Source organism: Myzus persicae, unplaced genomic scaffold, assembly GCF_001856785.1.
Source record: "Myzus persicae strain clone G006 unplaced genomic scaffold, MPER_G0061.0, whole genome shotgun sequence".
NCBI classification, from domain to species: domain Eukaryota; kingdom Metazoa; phylum Arthropoda; class Insecta; order Hemiptera; family Aphididae; genus Myzus; species Myzus persicae.
In genome coordinates this window covers 121,926-139,735 of record NW_019104069.1, presented here as the reverse complement: position 1 = coordinate 139,735, position 17,810 = coordinate 121,926, and the positions used below count along the sequence as shown (strand labels likewise).

Genomic DNA, 17,810 nt, shown 5'->3' with positions numbered 1-17,810 from the left:
TAATTATATTTTTAAAAGTAATGTTAATATAAATGGCTTTTACTGTAAATTGCCATAATAACCCTAATTTGGCTTTAACAATTAAAAAAAAGGTATAATTAATATTATAAAACAAAGATATCTAATATAATGGAAACATTTAAAGACTAATGAATCTTTATAATGACTTAGGTAGTTAGTAACTTAAATAATAAATAATAAATATATTTCTTTGCATAAACAAAAGTGTATTAACAAATATAAATTCAGTCGTGACATACTAAAAAAAATTTAAAATAAAATAATAAAAATATCTTACTTGATAAATTATTGAATTACATTTTGGGATAAATTTGTTTCTTTATATTTTAAACTTTTTTACCAGATAAATATTTTTCACACGTAGTGCACTCGTACATTTTGTTTTCCTTTTTCTGCGGTTGGTGTACGGAAATATTGTGTTTGTCCATAGCTTCTTCAGTTGGTAAGACAATATGGCAAATACCACACTCAATTTCAATCATGTGCTCAAGATCAGAATGTTTGTGTTTTGCCGCGTATGTTGGGAACTTGCAATCACAATAATCACAGCTGAATTTACTTGAGGGACTTGCATAATGTACTACAAAATGATCTTCCATTTCGATTAAGGTATCAAAATAAGCATTGCATATGACACATTGAAACTCTAATGGAGTCATATGGAATTTATGATGGTTTTTAGTGTGACGATCAAGACTTCTTTTGTTTAAATATTTTTTGTCGCAATATTTACAATCGTGGGTTACATTACGATGCATTGAAGTTACGTGTTGCTTAAGTAGTCCCGAAGTTTCGTAATAAGTTGAGCACTCGGAACACTTGAAACCACCGGTGTTTAAATGAAAGCGAGCTTGATGACTAACTAAGCACATCATTGTTTCTGCTTCAAAATTACATTCATTGCAAATATATACACCTTTACTATTTTCAACAATAACCGATGGTTTTTCATTGACTATTTCATTTTCAATTTTTTTTTTTTTTGATTTACATTTGTTACCGTCAAATAAAGACTTATCTGAATTTTGTTTGAGATCAACTGATACTCTTTTCTTTTGCTATAACAAATAACATACACTTTAAATGAAATTTTTCTACGGTTTTAATTTTTTTTTAATATTTGTACACATACGTTGTTAGTTTTTGAACCTTGATAGATGTTTAAATTCCCACTCAATTTTTTTTCAATAACATCTGAATTTTCAGTGTCATCATTTATGATCTCAATGCAACTATCAAATGATTCAGTTGAGGAATCTTGTTCTTTCATTTCTAATTTGTATGTAATCTAATGAAGTAATAACAAGTTAATGAGAACATTCATATATTGTATAATAACACCAATTACATTTAATGGATCATCTGATACTCGACTATAAGTTAAATGTATGTTCTGGTGAAAGTTCCTTGATAATTCCAAATCACATGATATTGCTTTACTTTTGAAGTTGTAGATAAAATCAAGATTTTCAGCACAAGTTGTACAAATATTCTGAGGAAAACCATCACCCACTTTCACCTGAAAAGTCATAATTTGTATTAGATTTGTATTATAATATATGAGTTAAATTAAATCCCCAACAAAAACATAACAGTGAAAAAAGGCCAAGTTCCAAACTCCCTTCTAAAAAAGTCGGCCTATCAAAGTAGTGAAAACTACATTGTGACCAAGTTTGCTATTTTTTAATTCATAACCTCAATGCACTCCTACATTAAAGATCAACACTTCTCTTTTATTTGTATTGTTTAACACTTGGTCAGTTTCTGAATGAGGAATAAACTAGACTTGGCCGCAATGTAGATACCACTACTTACTATGATTCGCTGTCTTTTTTGAGAAGAAATCTAAACCTTTTACTTTTTTCTGAATCTTCTTCTCCCCATCATCCTCGTAAGTCATAAGTGAGCACTTTCGATAATGATGTTTTATTCCTCATTCAGAAACTGACCAAGTGTTAAACAATACAAATAAAAGAGAAGTGTTGCTCTTTAATGTAGGAGTGTATTGAAGTTATAAATTAAAAAATAGCAGACTTGGCCACAATGTAGATTTCACTACTTTGATAGGCCGACTTTTTTAGGAGGGAGTTTGGAACTTGGCCTTTTTTCACTGTTATGTTTTTGTTGGGGATATCATTTATTTTTGTGGGCTTCAGCGTCGTGGACGACGTGTTGTTATTATTTATTTTTTCATACGTCTTAGATTTTCTCTTGTAAGACCGTTTGGGTTACTGTTGAGGAGCTGGGAAATTAGACTCTTGAGCGTTGTCAATACCAGTCAAAGATACCCAAGTACGGTCTTTTATTTAAAAGCTGCAGTTAATAGCTGAATATTTGAATAAAATAAATGTACAAAAACATGATTATGTTTTATAAATATACATATATATATATATAATTTAACTACAAACAATTTCTTATTGCCATATTGTAACACTGTTTGAAAGTAAACGTTTATGCGTGCTAAGCGCGCCACTTCATACGTTTAGAAATACACACTCTGGAGAGGCATTCACTTTGAAAAAGTTCAATTTTTAGATTTTTCCCTTTAGTTACGCAGTAAAATCTACCTTTGTGCCAAATTTCACGTTTCTACCTATACGGGAAGTGTTATAATTTTGATGATCAGTGAGTGAGTGAGTGAGTCAGCAACAATATTGCAAATTTTGAAATCCTGCCATTTTGAAATGGCAAAATATTAAGGGCTCATTTTCTTACAGCGTCCTAAGCTACTAGAGATTAATCTGTGTTTTAAATTTCAAAAGTTTATCTTAAGAAGAAACAGAGATATATGGGTTAGAAAAAAGGGCAAATTGGTTCGTGTAAAGATATACTGGCATTGCTGTAACTTGGTTTGGCGCACTACTGTGCGCTCAGATCATAACACTATAAGTAACTTATCATCAATGTTGATAAGTGATTTCTATGGTGTAATGGGTTACAGTTTCGACTTATTCAGTTTCTATTGCGAAAAGAAAAAAAAACTTTAAATATGTCTATGCAAGGGGGTTAAGGACTAAGGTACATAAATCTTATTTATAATATATACATATATTTAATTTTAACTGCCACAATTTAGTTTTCTATGATGTCCATTTGGACCGTATATTACGAGAACAGTTAATTCAATTAATCATATAATTTGGTTTCTCTAAATATGACAATAGGTGCACACTAACCTATGAATTCAGAGCATAGTAGAGTGGAAGTTTTTTATTTTTATACGTTCTTAATAACTATTAATTTCTATACATTTTACTTTAACATTATTAACACTCAGCTAGTAGTTAGTGGTTGAAGTGGCACAAAATATGTGGAGGGATGTCTTTCATAATTTATATATAGTTGTCATATAACGCTTAAACAGTCGCACAAAATAAGATAAGTGATGCTATCCTACTGTATCTCCCCCCCCCCACTTCGACCAATGCTAGTAGTCGTATAATTGCAGTATAATATATAATTTATTTTTAATACTCTAATGAATTCAGAGCTGTACAAAAGTTATTCAATTTTAGAATATTTACTATTTTAATATTAACAATTTACAGTATACAACTGGAATAAATTACAGGAAATTTAATGTTAGTACAAAATTAAATCAATGTATGTGAACAACATACTAAACGAATACTAACAGTTAGTTAATAAATTACTTAATCAAGTATAATATTATTTTGTTCTTCAACCTTATAATTAATAGAAAATCAATGTGACAGATTGATAGAATTTAATTTAACTGTATTTTAATTTAGTATTTTGAAGAACAGATATTGATTAGGTTCAACAAAATACTGTAAATCATTTACAGTAGGTACTAAAACCTTCAATTTAACTTTTACTGACAGTGATAATAAATAAATGACAAAACATACGATTAGTGAAGTACAGTATTGAATTTTTTCAACAATTGATGTATTTTTGTCCAAATGCTGCCCTATGTGAACTGTTACATTGGTAGAGCTGAAACATAAACGGCAGTGATCTAATTTCTCGTTCGTTTCAATTACAACTACGAATTCTTCCATATTAAAAAATGATCAAAATACTTGAGTTTGGAAATAAATTAAACAATTCATAGAAGAAAGCGGGAATGAAATCATTTTAAATGAAAAAAAAATAAAAACCGGGAAGATCACGGAACCTATAATCATAACTACGGCCTGTGTGTATTAACGAGTAACGACTAACGACATCGATACTCGATAGGGTTTGATAACCACGGACAATCATATGACCATATTTTGTGCCCGGGTCGTAACCCTTCCAACAGTCAACAGTTGTGCACTTGTGCGCTACCCGTGCGTTTGATGTCCCAGTCTTACGAACGTACGACAATATGTCGAATTTTTGTGCTGTAGTTGGTTTTGATAAGCATAAGCCACAGATGTATATAATACAACTAATAATAATACTATAATAACTATAATAACAATTATATATATATATATCTGTGGCATAAGCATTAAATACTATCTTTATTCTGCGAGCATGGACAATTGATAATAATTGTTCGTATTTAAAAGTTTGATAATAGGTCAAAATAATCACTGTCATATTATTATATCAGAACTGCCGGCGGCTGGGAAGTGAGAACCGTAGAAAAGAGATAAACATTTTTGGCGGGAACACACGGTCCGGTTTCTCGCAGAATTCTAATCGCGGATTCAGACGTCATCGTCCGGTTCGATCGGAATACGTCGTTTTATCGATTGGACCGATCACACTGTCTTAAGACAGCCCGTCACTAACCGCAGCAGCTATGCAGCACGTTGCGCCGTTGCGGTCGACCCGGACGGTTAATGAAACCGCAGTTGCCGTAACGCCCGCAACCGGACAGCGGGTTCACGGCACACTATTGAAACTGGTGAACGAACATTTTCCCGGGAAGCACGATTGAGCATGGAATCATAGACATATTAATAATATGTCTATGCATGGAATATTTCATGCGACGTTGCCACATTCACATCGCCGGAATTTTGTAATTTATTATTTTCTAGGTATCACACTATTATCGCACCAATTATTATGATACCAAACGAGTCGCGGGCAGTCGTGACTCGTGAGCCGAGCCCAGCTTTATCGACAACATTTATATTGATTGATAAATTAATATATTTTAGAGATTAATGATTTCATGACAAAATCGTTGGTCATTCAATTGTGTAGATTAAAACAAGAGTTACTTGATGTTAAAAAATCATTTGAAAGTATTTTATTGGAGAATGATAGTTTAAAAAAGAAACTAGGTATGTAATGAGGAACATAAAAAATACAATGGTACCAAGTATTTACTGAGTTAGAAAATAACCGTTTCGAAAGCCGGTTCAAAGAAATTTTATCAAAGATATTTTCACCGACTCAAATTAGTTTAATGCTTCATCCTAAAGCTAAGGTTTATAAATGGACACCAGAGGATATATCTTCAGTTATTACTTTGAGAAGTATTTCTCCAAAACCATATTGTTACTTAAGATTAAAAAAAAATTTCCTATTGCCAGGTTAGTTAAAATAAATTTTCCAAAACTGTTTACTTTTTTGATTTTGGAACTCTTTTTCACCAACTACCACTTATTCACTTTTAAAAAGGTTTATCAACATTAAGATCTTGGGCCTCAACTTTTCCTCTTGATGTAGGAATTCTTTCATCAGTATTATCTCTTATGAGATCCAAATGTATATTTTAAAATAATTCATAAGGTATTTATACTAGCCCTTATTTTTTATTTATTTTTTACACCAGGAGAATTAATGAACACAAATGATAAACTAACAGTTATTAGTTTTGATGAAACCTATGTTTCAAAAAGGATTTGTTTTGAAAAAAAAATGAACAGGTAATTGGGCCACACAAATGTGTTCAAACTGTTATAGCTCGAGGTATAATATTTATTTAAAGTACTACCAATATTAAATAAATTAATAAATAATTAACTATAATTTTTTGAAAAAAAAAGGTTTAGTAGGTAACTGGAAACAGCCTATATTTTATGATTACGATATAAAAATGACTAAGGAATTACTGTATAAAATAATAGAATGTTTACATGTGATTGGGTTTAATGTGGTTGCCATGGTTAGTGACATGGGTCCTACCAATATGGCATTGTGGAAATCTTTAAATGTAACTATACATCAAACTTCTTTTTTACATCCTGTCACGAAGAAAAGTGTTCACGTGTTTGCTGATGTACCACATCTGGTGAAATTGATTAGAAATCATATACTTGACCAGTGAGTAACTATTTTAAGCAAAAAAAAGGATTAATTATCAATCATATATATTTATTTCAGTAGATTTGTACTTACCAACAGAAAGTTTATTGGAAAAAATATTTTTAATACTCTTTTACAATTAAGTTCAGGAAATGATTATAAATTGGCTTATAAACTTACCGAAAGACACTTGACAGTGGAAGGTACAGGTCGAATGAGGGTAAAACCTGCTGCTCAATTATTGTCAAACACTGTAGCTAAAGCCATATTTTTTTGTGGAGAAAAAAAATATATGGATTCATTTAACTGGAAAGAGGCAAGTAATTGTGTTATGTTTAATTTAATTTTAAGTTTTTATTATTATACTTTATTTAATAATTACCTTTTAACCTGCATTGAGTTGATGTACAAACCACAAAATGCAATGTACATATTAAGTTAATCACCAATGCTATTTGTATCAGAAGTAGTACAGTTAATCAACGATTGGTTTGACTTGATGAATACCCAGCACAAGTACGACAATGGCATTGCAAGTTATGGGCTCAATAAATCATCTCAAAATGATTTATTTGATAGAATGAAAAAATTTATTAGTAGTATGCGAGTTCATGGTAAAACTTCATTATTACAATTTCAAAAAGGTAAGCTACCTACCTACAATATTGTATGAAATATAAAAATAAAATTTTCTAGAAATAATTAATCAACTGTATATTTTAATTTGATTTTAATTTGGATTAATTTTAATTACATAGGAATAATTGTTAGTAATACTTCTTTAAAAAATGTATTTATTGACATGGAAGAAACATATGGGCTAAGTTATATTGTAACCAGAAAACTGAACCAAGATGTGTTGGGGAACTTGATCAGCTTCTTGAAAGGTATGGTCGGAAGTGCCAATAATAATATGACTGTTTTGGATTTTAAGTACTGGTAAGACTTATTAAATTATTAATAAAATATAATAAATTAAGTAAAGTATAATAACATTTTATTTCAGTTTGCGGTGGTACATACTTGGAAAACATTCTGATGTAGTTTTCACAGAAAATGGCAATTAAGTCAGTTTACTGGATGAAACACAGTGTTTGACTGGCCAAATCATTTATGAATTGCAATTATCTGTAGCTGACTCTAATAATTCCAATGATACATCAACTGTTGAAACTATTCATGTTTCTGAAGCTGACCTGAATTTTGATCTTCTTAATCAATTTGAGGCATTTATTAATTAAAATGTTATAAAACAATTAACAAATACCTAATATTAATAACATATTTCTTAACTGTTTTAGCTGGATACTGAAGAATCACCATTCCGAATATTGGAAGAAGGGCCTGCTGAATATGTTTCGGGCTATGTAGCTAATCGTTTCTATAATAAATACCCTTCTTTAACTGCTCCACATAACTCACAGCCACCAGATAACTGGACAAATCATTTATCCTGTGGCAGTTTAAAAATTCCATCTGATAATCTTTTTAAAGCAGTCTTACAATTGGAAAGAGATTTCAAAACTTTTCACGGGGACACTTTATCTAAAAAACTACAAGTTTTTAAAAATTTATACAAATTAGTAGCACCCAAAATTCGGCATTTAAACATACCTGATGAAGTTATTTTATGTTTGATAAGAACACGAACATATATTCGTGTAAATAATTTGAATAATGAAAAATCAATTACACATTTAAAAAAGCAAGAAAAAATTAAAAAACAAAAATTCACTAACAAACAAAATGTACTTAATTATCAAAAATATTTTAACAATTTAAATAAATTGTAATTACATTTAGCTCGTTATTTTTAGTATTTAATTTAAAACCAAAACAAAATATTTAACTTGTCTATTTTGTATGAATGTTATGCACTTTTGCTGCACTATTTTAAAAATCAAAAAACCACTGACACAAACCACTGTAACTATACGAAACATTGTAAAAATACGCGACCAATGATTAGCTGAGAACTACGATAATGATGGGGTGAAGAGAGGTGGGACGTCTCGTGCGTATCACAAAGTTGCTGGCATATCTATCTATTTTGTCATGAATAATTTAGTGTCGGAGCAATTAATAAACGTAATTTTATTCGTAATTTACTGACCGTTGATATGAAATTATTATTTAATATTTTGACTATTGTCTAAATACAAAATAAATGTCAAAATATTTTTATAAATATAATAAATTATAGATACCTATATATTAATCACTACATAATCACTAGAAAATAATATCTTAAAAAATAAGTAAATATATCATTTTAAATAAATGTATATAATAGCTAAAATATTTTTTTAATAAAATATAGGTAATAAATAATTAAAAAAATGTTTAGATTTCTGTATTTGGAAAAAAAAATAATTTCATATTTAATAACAAAAGATATAAACTTATAATATCTATAATAAACTTAAAAATGGAGGTGGGTGGAAAATGTCCACATCAAAAAATGTATCGGGGGAAGATGTTTAACTACACCGAAAACAGTCGTGGGGAGGAATGTCTATTTACCAAATGATATAACAATAATTTGATAGGAGTTTTAACTAGTACCAAATTTTGAACTGTTATAACTATAAATAAGACTAATGACTAAGACTCAGGAGTCATTGTGGTATAGATATTTTACAAAATATGATCTATGAGGTGTATTTTGGGACTTTGAGTAGAGCGATTAATGTATTGATTTTACAATGATGTTTTTTGAGAAGTGAAGCAATGAAAGACAATGAAGAATGAACTGAAACTGAACTTTCACCAACATTATATGATTAACTTTTTTTTGCAGATGCCATATAGTATGTGAGGTCTTTGCAACAACAAGGTATTGATCATAGTCATTTTAACACTACGATACATGAACATGGGCTATCAAATTCGGATTTATTTCTCAACTTTACCAGAATGTTACTAACTATATTTGAAGAGTTTGTTATTTTAATGGGCCATTCTTACCGAATTAAATGAGACCTTAACCCAGACAAGGAACTACAAACTAACCTTTGAAATCTACCACTTTTAACTATTGGTGATTTATTGAGTAAAAAATAAATAATAATAATTACTAAAGGTTGAGTGAATATAAAATGTGAATTAACATTTAACAAATAATAGCGATAATCTTAACCATTTTTGAATTGATATTTTCAGATTGAGAAGAGCATTGAACAAGAAAATGTATGGAAAATTGATAACGGCCATACATAATATTATTATAAAAACTATCTTCAGTTTTTACCATTGATGAAATATAATACACTCGTAGTCGCCCTGCATGAATGAGTAAAGTTTTGCTGAAGCCGTGATACAACTAGTTCAGCATTTTTTAGTACCAAAAGTTTTGTCATATCACTTAAAAACTGAATAAATAAACTATTAAAAAAACAAGTTTGGGACATTTTTTGATCTTCAAACAGTATTATATTAATACAATATTTACTTCTTTCAATAATTTGGTTAAGCCATTCAGTATACACTGACATTGGTTATTGTTCATTTTCAATGAGTTTTTCATGGATGCTAATCCATGTACTGAAAATGAAGACAATAGATTTGGTTCAAAATCTTTTTTCATCCTGTCGACCAAAAAAACAAACTTTTTGTCATTGACATTGTTTAACTAATAGCTAAAGTAAAACAAAATAATTTTCTATTATTAAAATATACTCGAGCAATAGATAAATCATAAGTTGAATGGTTTACACTTACAACACATCTTTGGATGGTGCTGAATTCAAATTCAATGATATACAATTATAGAACACATACAATTTTTCTGAGTGAAGGCGGTCTGTTCGACTAAAATATTACTAAGTATATTTGATAATGTTATTGTAATTGAAATAATTTATTTTACTATTAAGCATTAGTACTAAAGTAGGTTAAATTAATTTTTACAAAAAAAAAATTATATTTGAAAAGTCATGTGTGTATAGAATATATTAATATATGTACTCTTAAAAGTTTAAAATACCCATGAATAATATTTTTGAATTACAAGAAAATAACTAAAATCGTTATTCTTGATTTGTACTTGTAATGATATCCAAATTTGAACATAAAATAACTATAAAAGAAAAAACTATGCAAATATATTTTTGAAATATTTTGGTTACAGAATAACTTACTTACATGGAACATTGTTTTAAATTTTCAATCCTTAGCTATAAAAGTTGAATATTTTGTACATTTTTAACTAGAAAATAATTGGTAGAAAAATTTGAACTTTAAATGACTATTAAAAATTTGTATGAATTTCCAACTCAAAATAATTTGCAATTGTTTTTAATTTTTAAGTATTTGCTCAGCATTTGAAATTTAGACGCTCATAAAAAATTACTGTGGATTTCTGCTCAACTATTTTTTAATTTCTACTAACAACAACTTACAAGGAACCTTGTATTACATTTCAAAGTTTCCATGTTTTCTTCAACATTTATTTTAATTCAAAACTCTAAAAATCCCAAATTTGATATGCTTATAAATAGTTCAACATGAGTCAAATCATTTTGTAAATTGTACACTATAGTATATAGGATATGCTAATATAAACATTCAGTAAAATTTTCATGCATTTATGGCAATTCGTTAAATTATTACAACAAAAACCAAAAGAAATTTTGGGTTTAAAAATTAAAGTTTTTTCATAATTTTTTTGTTGATTTTTCCCGGGGCTATTGACAAATACTGTGAATTTTGACCTTTCGAATGCTCCAACTAGATTCACTTTAACATCGAAAAAGATATTGAAGTTGAAATCAAGGCATTATTTCGACTATTTATCAAGTAGATACACAGACACAAAAGATAAAAAAAAATAAAAAAAATACACATTATTGTATAACCAACACATTCATTGCTCCGCTCAGAATTTAAAAGAACAAATTTTAAGCCGAAGTGATTTACAATTTATTAGAATTTTTAAGAATTTTTTGATTCTTTAATTTATTATGCTGGTTTATATTAATTTTCAGCAGGTTGGATAATCTTCAGAGCAGTGCATTTTTTAAGCTGGTAAACTGGACGACATAAATGTTTCCCAGTGAAAATTTTTTGACACCTAGTTGACTGTATTTTTAAAGACTTTAAGCGACACAAAAATACACACACAATCATTGTACTTATAACTTTTACCTACTATTTACTTCTTGCATAAAGATTTATTTTTAATAACTGTGAAAGGTGAGCATGAAATAATTACCTACTATAACTGACAGTTTATTTTAAACCAAATATTAATTGTCTCCTAATAAAAATGTCTTAAAAAATGCCACTTGTGGCATTTGCAAATATTTGTTTTGAACAATGACAAAAACAGCGGAATAAGAAACAAATACGTTTCATGCTAAGGCATATTCAGAGTTGGGTAAGATTTTATCTAGATAATATTATTCGAATAATTTGCTGTGAAGATTATTCAAATAAAATAACGATTGTCACACATATATGCGTACTTATAAATTAAAGAACGACTAACGTGGAAACATAAAACAACTACTAATAATCATAAGATAAAGTATTAAGTAGATTTGATAAAACTATGCTTCCAAAAGTAGATCATCAACAATATAATAATTAACAGGTAACTATCATAGTTATATGGAACATTTCCCATCTAAATATCTAATATCTAAATGTCTAATTTATTTATGTTTATTTATATTTATTTTCAAATTTTTAGTTTTTTTTTTATAAATGTTAATAAAATTTTATTTGTTGGGTCAAAAAACGTGAAAATTTAATACAAAGCTCCTGATATATTATTTCAATATCAGTTAAAAAATATTAAAAATTAGTAATTACACTGGTACGATTTTTTATAAGCATTTTAAGTTGAAAAAAAAGACAACATTTATCAAATTGAAAAATGATTTTGCAGTTAAAAATTTAAAAAATTTTCATTTAGTATAGCTCAGGATTGAAAATTTAAAATAAGATACCACATAAGCAGTTTTTTTCCGTAAATAAAATGTAAAAATACAGTTATTTTTTGAGGACATTTTAAGTGGATCTTGCATCAGCTATAAATTCTTTCTGCTTGTGATTTATTAGAATTTGGAAACAAAGAAGTTTTAATGTGCAATGTTGAACAATAACAAACATGTTTGGATCAAATACGTTCACAAATGGCAGTTATTGAGCTTAGTTTGAACAATCAGCACACACTCTTCAGGTAATGTTCACTGATAAGTTCAATAAATCTTTTTACTCTATAAAGATAAAGAAAGAATTGCTGTACTGGAATCAACAATTCTCAATAATGAGAACAGCAAGAGAAACGAAACTACTTTATGAACCTTAATAATGTCATAAATCATAAAATTATTTGTGCGATATTTTCTTTTATTTTATTCTTAGCTTGAAATTGACGTGCATCGAGAGGCTTTATATCAATTCCTTTGAATATATACTTAAGTACAGAATAGTAAGTATTAATAAGCTGTAAAATATCTATATTTTATGATCTAATGGTATATTGTGAATAATCTTCGACAGTTATTAAGTTAATTAATAATAATGCTAAATATTAGTGTACTAATTTTGTACGACTTACTATTAGCAAATTAAATGATATAATCATACATAACTAGTGCAATTAATCATAATGATAGTAAGACTATCAAATGTATTTGATACTCAAGTTTTTTTGGTGTTTTTTAAACAAAGTATAATAAGTTTGATGTAGGAAATAAGCTTTATTTTATAATACACACTTTTAATACTCTTTTTACATAAAAATATAAAATTGTGAATTATAGTACATGAGAATGTTGTTATTACTTATTCTTATACCATAAATGTTATATAGTTACAAAAAAAGTTACGATAACATTTTTAATCAATCTCCATTTTTTCTGGATTGGCCAATTCATATGCTTTTATTTGTTTTTCTAAGAGAGCGCATGTCAATTCTATCTCATAATTCTTGCTCACCAATAGTACCCAGTTGGCTTCTAAATCTCGTAATTTTTCGCCGACATGCATCTGCACATTTTTTCGCAAGAAATTTACTTCTTGAATTTGTTTTCTAAAATAATGAACTCATTAATAAGGCAATAAGCACATAACTAAAGTTTTTAAATGCATATTTACTTCAAATTATCCACTTGTGTCTGTGCAGCAGCTACACATTTTACTAGAACTTCCAAATAAGATTTCCAGATTTCTGTACCATAGTCCATCATAAGTTCTAAGTTGGTAATTCTGCAAAACAAAAATATTTTTTAATATATAATCCATTATAATGTAGCTTTAGGAAGAGATAGCTTTAGGTCATCAACAGATCTCATATTTCCAGTAAAACAATTTCTTCGTAGTGGGGGATGAGGTGACCGAGTGGTCTGACGCGTCCGCTACGACGCAGCCGGTCGCGGTTCGATCCTCGGCTACCGGGCGGCATTTTTCTCCGGACAAGTCGCAGTGACCGGAGAACAAGTGCTGCCATCCCCTACCCCCGGGGCATGGCAGAAACCTACGGGTGCCCCATTCGAAATTCTGCCAAAAACAAACACACACGTGTTCCCCCCTACCGTCCCAAAATATACAATACAAACCTACAATACAAAATCCTACTACAGCTAATGGCCTCAGTTGCTGAAGCTTAAGTTCAATAAAAAAAAAAAAAATTTCTTAGGTAACATAGAGTATAATAAGAATATTTACAATATTTTCTTCATAGATTTCAAGGAGGCCTAAAATTCGGACAAATTTATGAAAAGTCTCGACAAATCTAAGATTCCACACTATGCAATAGTAACACAAAATATGTGCTCCAGTACAGGGAGAGATATTAGATTTATTTGAAGTTGGTAAAGGACTAGCTATACTTCATTCCCAAAGAGAATATACCAGTTCTGAGTACTTTTTTCCTAGGCGGATACTACATATTTATTTATATTAAATACGGGACGAGCCCAATTACATTTCTTGTATTAAATAATAACTAACAAGAAAATTATAAAAATTTAAGAATGAACAGACAATAATTACACTTGACGTTATGTGGGAGATGAGTGCTACTGAATAGATACCAGTTGCTGACTGGTGTATTTTCTTTTAAATGGAGTATAGATGACTAGGTGATGCTAAGTTACCTGTGCTTGTTAATCGAACATTATGTGGTGTTGTGATAAGAATGATGACAAAGAATAGAATTATATCAAAATCATAACCTCGTAGGCCTAGCAAATGCAGGTGATATAATAATCTTTGGTGATATGAAGCAGGATTTACAAACAGTATATCTGGTTTTATAGGCAGCATTTGGGGTTGTCGATAAACCAGGAAAATACCTGCAATTACAGTGGGTTCCGCTTAATGTGATCATTTTGGTGCAAGTCATTTTGATTCTATAAAACATTTACAACATTTTTTTTATAATTCAATCTTTTTATACAATTACATATTTATTTATAATTACATATTTAATGTAACATTATAATAAATGACCCAAGTAAATGACGCACAAAGATAATTGAATAACATAATAACGTACAACAATATACTGTCATACTGATAAGTTCAAAAATAAAATGGGTTTTATAAATTAATCAGTTTGAAATACCATAAAAACAATAAGATTGTTTTTAAGAGTGATTCAATTATCCGGTACTTAGTGATTATAATAAAAGGTCAATTTAACATTAGTAACATACAATTTGGTTTGGGATTTTCATTTTTGATTCTAATAAACGGTTGGTTGATGGTTCTATAAACCAATGATCACATTAAGCAGAACTCACTGTATATGTATAGAGCCAATAGAATAGTGGGATGGCGATGATCAGGGTTGGACTGGCCCACCAGGAAATCTCCAGGTAGGACGAGGAGTTAAGACAAACTGTGAATAACCGAAGTAAGTTACTGATCCAGTATAAAACACTAGTTGTTTTATTAAATTGTAAAATTATTGATGACAACTATTTAATAGTGCTCAAGGTTAGGTTATAAGCTGTTAGGAGCTGCTGTATGCTATCTGGAGGCCTTTAATAAACATCTGGTGGCTGCATGTCATAAGCTGTCTGATGCTGCAGAGGGGGACTAATAAAAAAAATATTACCTGTGCCACTTATACAAGTCAATACCAACTACACAGGTGATTTAGATTTAGACTTGAAATTATGGGCGCAATTTTGGGAGGACTTGGTGTGGCTAACAATATTAAAAGTAGCCCCTCCAAAACGTGTATTTTAATTGAATAATGAAATTAGTTATCTAATATACATAGAATATAATTAAATGATTCATTATTCATACAGAACGTAATATATGTTTAATAATAGTATTACAAATTAGTAATAAATTACAATACATATTACTGATAAATGATAACATTTCAATTTGTCTAGAATATAGTTGACACTCGATGGCATAGTTTTTTGTTTTATAAATGCAATTTTGAAAGACAGTTACAATTCGGTTTCATTTTAATATGTAAAACTTCTCCTAGTAAAAAAAAAAAACTGAAATTGAGCTTATGCTTAACAGTTAATAGAATGTCTTTTCCGCAAGAACATAATTGTAAATACTTTGGGGTCAACATATATAAATATAACAAAACATTTATTTATGTTGACCTGAAAACTGTGTGCATGACTAAATAAAGAAAATATTGCATCTTTATAAATCAAACTTATTGAAAACAAAATTAAAACCAAAGAAAAACTTTAAACTACATAATATATTAGACTAGTTGTACCTAGGTAATAGCGGGAGATGAGAATAAATTAAACTTTTGAGAGAAGAGAAAATAAGAATAATGTATGGACAAATCTATAACTTTTGGACCAGTTGTGGAAGAGAAAGAGAATTGAAGAGCTGAAACAATCATATGGAAAAGGAAGTAGTTAAATAGTTAAATTTAAGAAAGGAGCAAAAATGGAACGAGCAGGCCACATGCTCATATCTGAAGACAACTACAGTAGGTATATGTAAAAAGCACATGGTGCAACATGATATATAGAAAAATATGTAATTAAGAGAGACATAATGGATCTGATATGATCTAGTATAGGGACCTAAATCATGTGTATAACAGGAAAGAGTTGAAGTGTTGGTGTTATTTGCTAAGAGCCTAAATTGTCTGTAACCTTAAAAGTAAAATATATATATATATATAATATACCTTGTAGCTTGATGTTCGAGTTGAACCATTGAGTTTTCCAAACATTCATTCCAAGAAGACATATCCGGGAGTTTTACAGCAGGTGGTGGAGGTAGTTCATAGGGTTGCATACTCATTGTTTCCATAGATAAACGCTGCTGAAGTCTATCAAACTCTGTTCGCATCAATTCAGTCTATTGAACATTGATCATTATTAGAACATTTTATTATTTTAAAAAATGTATGATGTTTTAAGTAATTATATTAGTAGGTAAGTTTATCATAATTAAGAAATCCTCAACATTGTATCCTCTGCATGGGGACACTAGTTTTTTTAACCATGCTTATCGGACTGTGATAAAAGCAAAGAATATTTGATCTTAAAATAAAAAATATTTACGTACTTCAAACCGCGATGTATTGAGTGATGGAAAACGTTCTAGATAGTTATTTGACGGCCTGAAACGACGTTTTTCGTCTTCTATCATACTGATCACCTGCAAATAAATTGAACGACATAATATCAGTGGTTGTCACAAAAACCATATCGATAAAACAAAACTACTTACAGCTTCACGGATGCCTGGCTCGTCGTACCCCTCATCAATGTACGAAAGAGCATCGACAAGAACTTTACCAGCCATTGTTGAAGTTCCGCCAGTTCCGGAGTTAATTTATTTTAAAAATCCAAAACCCAATAACCTAGAAATTCAAGAATTGAGTCTAGTCTACGATCAACAATAATCTCGATTCGTGGCCTAAAGTTACCACTTAGAACCCGCCGGCTATAACTACGACAACTTCGGTAATGTATTAATGTTTGATTTAAAATTTAAATATCCAAACTTCTCAACTGATAGTGTTTGTAAATAAAACACTGGCGACCGAACCTGATGAGCTGCTGCCCGCCGGCTTTTTGTTTTCCATGGTTACAGGTTAGCGTCTATAATTTATTGTTACCATAACCATATTATTGTTATTGGTTATCATCTATGTGATTATGTACCACGATTTAAGATAGTATCTTAAATCGTGTTATGTACCATAGAATAGATATATACAATATTGTATATATCTGTGTTATCTACTTTTCTGCAGACTGTGATAACTGATAAACGAATACCTGCTTCAGAATAGCGATCCAATTCGATTATCCTATAATAAGTAGGTTTGATGGTTTGATGGTTTAGTATTCCCATATTTTGCTGATTTTGTATTATTATGGTTCGACGAATGTGTAATATAATATTATAGGAATAGTTGTTAGTATGTACCATGAGATTTTGCCGCGAACTAAGATGAATTCGTTATATTTTGACAAAATTCGCTAATAATTTAGTGGTAAAAAATGCTTAATATTTCCAATTTATAGCTAGGGCGGCTTGGAAAGTTGGAACTGAAAATAGAAGGTTCGTGTGGTATGCTATCCAGTACCCACCTTTATTTTGTGGTTGGT

General features: G+C 29.5%; 2 protein-coding genes and 1 long non-coding RNA gene across 5 annotated transcripts; all 3 read right to left on the bottom strand.

The window, feature by feature from the left end:
- Nucleotides 1–289: 289 nt before the first annotated feature.
- On the bottom strand, nucleotides 290–4,424 carry LOC111038320 (zinc finger and BTB domain-containing protein 41-like). The gene is made up of 4 exons (XM_022321356.1): nucleotides 3,897–4,424; nucleotides 1,370–1,540; nucleotides 1,154–1,309; nucleotides 290–1,079 (listed from the first exon to the last, which is right to left on the bottom strand). Exons 1-4 carry the CDS (start codon nucleotides 4,047–4,049, stop codon nucleotides 348–350), a joined length of 1,212 nt encoding a protein of 403 aa, XP_022177048.1. The 5' UTR covers nucleotides 4,050–4,424; the 3' UTR covers nucleotides 290–347.
- A 2,908-nt stretch (nucleotides 4,425–7,332) lies between these two features.
- On the bottom strand, nucleotides 7,333–7,953 carry LOC111038312. 2 transcript variants are annotated; one of them, XR_002604968.1, is made up of 3 exons: nucleotides 7,855–7,953; nucleotides 7,534–7,793; nucleotides 7,333–7,448 (listed from the first exon to the last, which is right to left on the bottom strand). It is a non-coding gene; the product is annotated as an uncharacterized LOC111038312 (long non-coding RNA). The 2 variants fall into 2 exon arrangements; XR_002604967.1 differs by having other exon boundaries at nucleotides 7,534–7,785.
- Nucleotides 7,954–13,020: 5,067 nt separating this feature from the next.
- On the bottom strand, nucleotides 13,021–17,287 carry LOC111038310 (pre-mRNA-splicing factor SPF27-like). 2 transcript variants are annotated; one of them, XM_022321351.1, is made up of 6 exons: nucleotides 17,123–17,287; nucleotides 16,924–17,056; nucleotides 16,759–16,851; nucleotides 16,376–16,548; nucleotides 13,345–13,455; nucleotides 13,087–13,279 (listed from the first exon to the last, which is right to left on the bottom strand). In XM_022321351.1, exons 2-6 carry the CDS (start codon nucleotides 16,996–16,998, stop codon nucleotides 13,087–13,089), a joined length of 645 nt encoding a protein of 214 aa, XP_022177043.1. In that variant the 5' UTR covers nucleotides 16,999–17,056; nucleotides 17,123–17,287. The 2 variants fall into 2 exon arrangements, with proteins under 2 accessions (XP_022177044.1, XP_022177043.1); XM_022321352.1 differs by having other exon boundaries at nucleotides 13,021–13,279; nucleotides 16,924–17,278.
- Nucleotides 17,288–17,810: the final 523 nt, after the last annotated feature.

Excerpts from the sequence above, each read along its gene's own strand:
- LOC111038320 (XM_022321356.1), bottom strand. The coding sequence starts at position 4,049 with ATGGAAGAATTCGTAGTTGTAATTGAAACGAACGAGAAATTAGATCAC. Across the intron at positions 1,541-3,896 it reads AATACTGTACTTCACTAATC|GTGAAAGTGGGTGATGGTTT; the intron begins GTATGTTTTGTC and ends ATGACTTTTCAG. Across the intron at positions 1,080-1,153 it reads AAGGTTCAAAAACTAACAAC|CAAAAGAAAAGAGTATCAGT; the intron begins GTATGTGTACAA and ends TATTTGTTATAG.
- LOC111038310 (XM_022321351.1), bottom strand. The coding sequence starts at position 16,998 with ATGGCTGGTAAAGTTCTTGTCGATGCTCTTTCGTACATTGATGAGGGG. Across the intron at positions 16,852-16,923 it reads AGCCAGGCATCCGTGAAGCT|GTGATCAGTATGATAGAAGA; the intron begins GTAAGTAGTTTT and ends ATTTATTTGCAG. Across the intron at positions 16,549-16,758 it reads TCAATACATCGCGGTTTGAA|ACTGAATTGATGCGAACAGA; the intron begins GTACGTAAATAT and ends AATGTTCAATAG.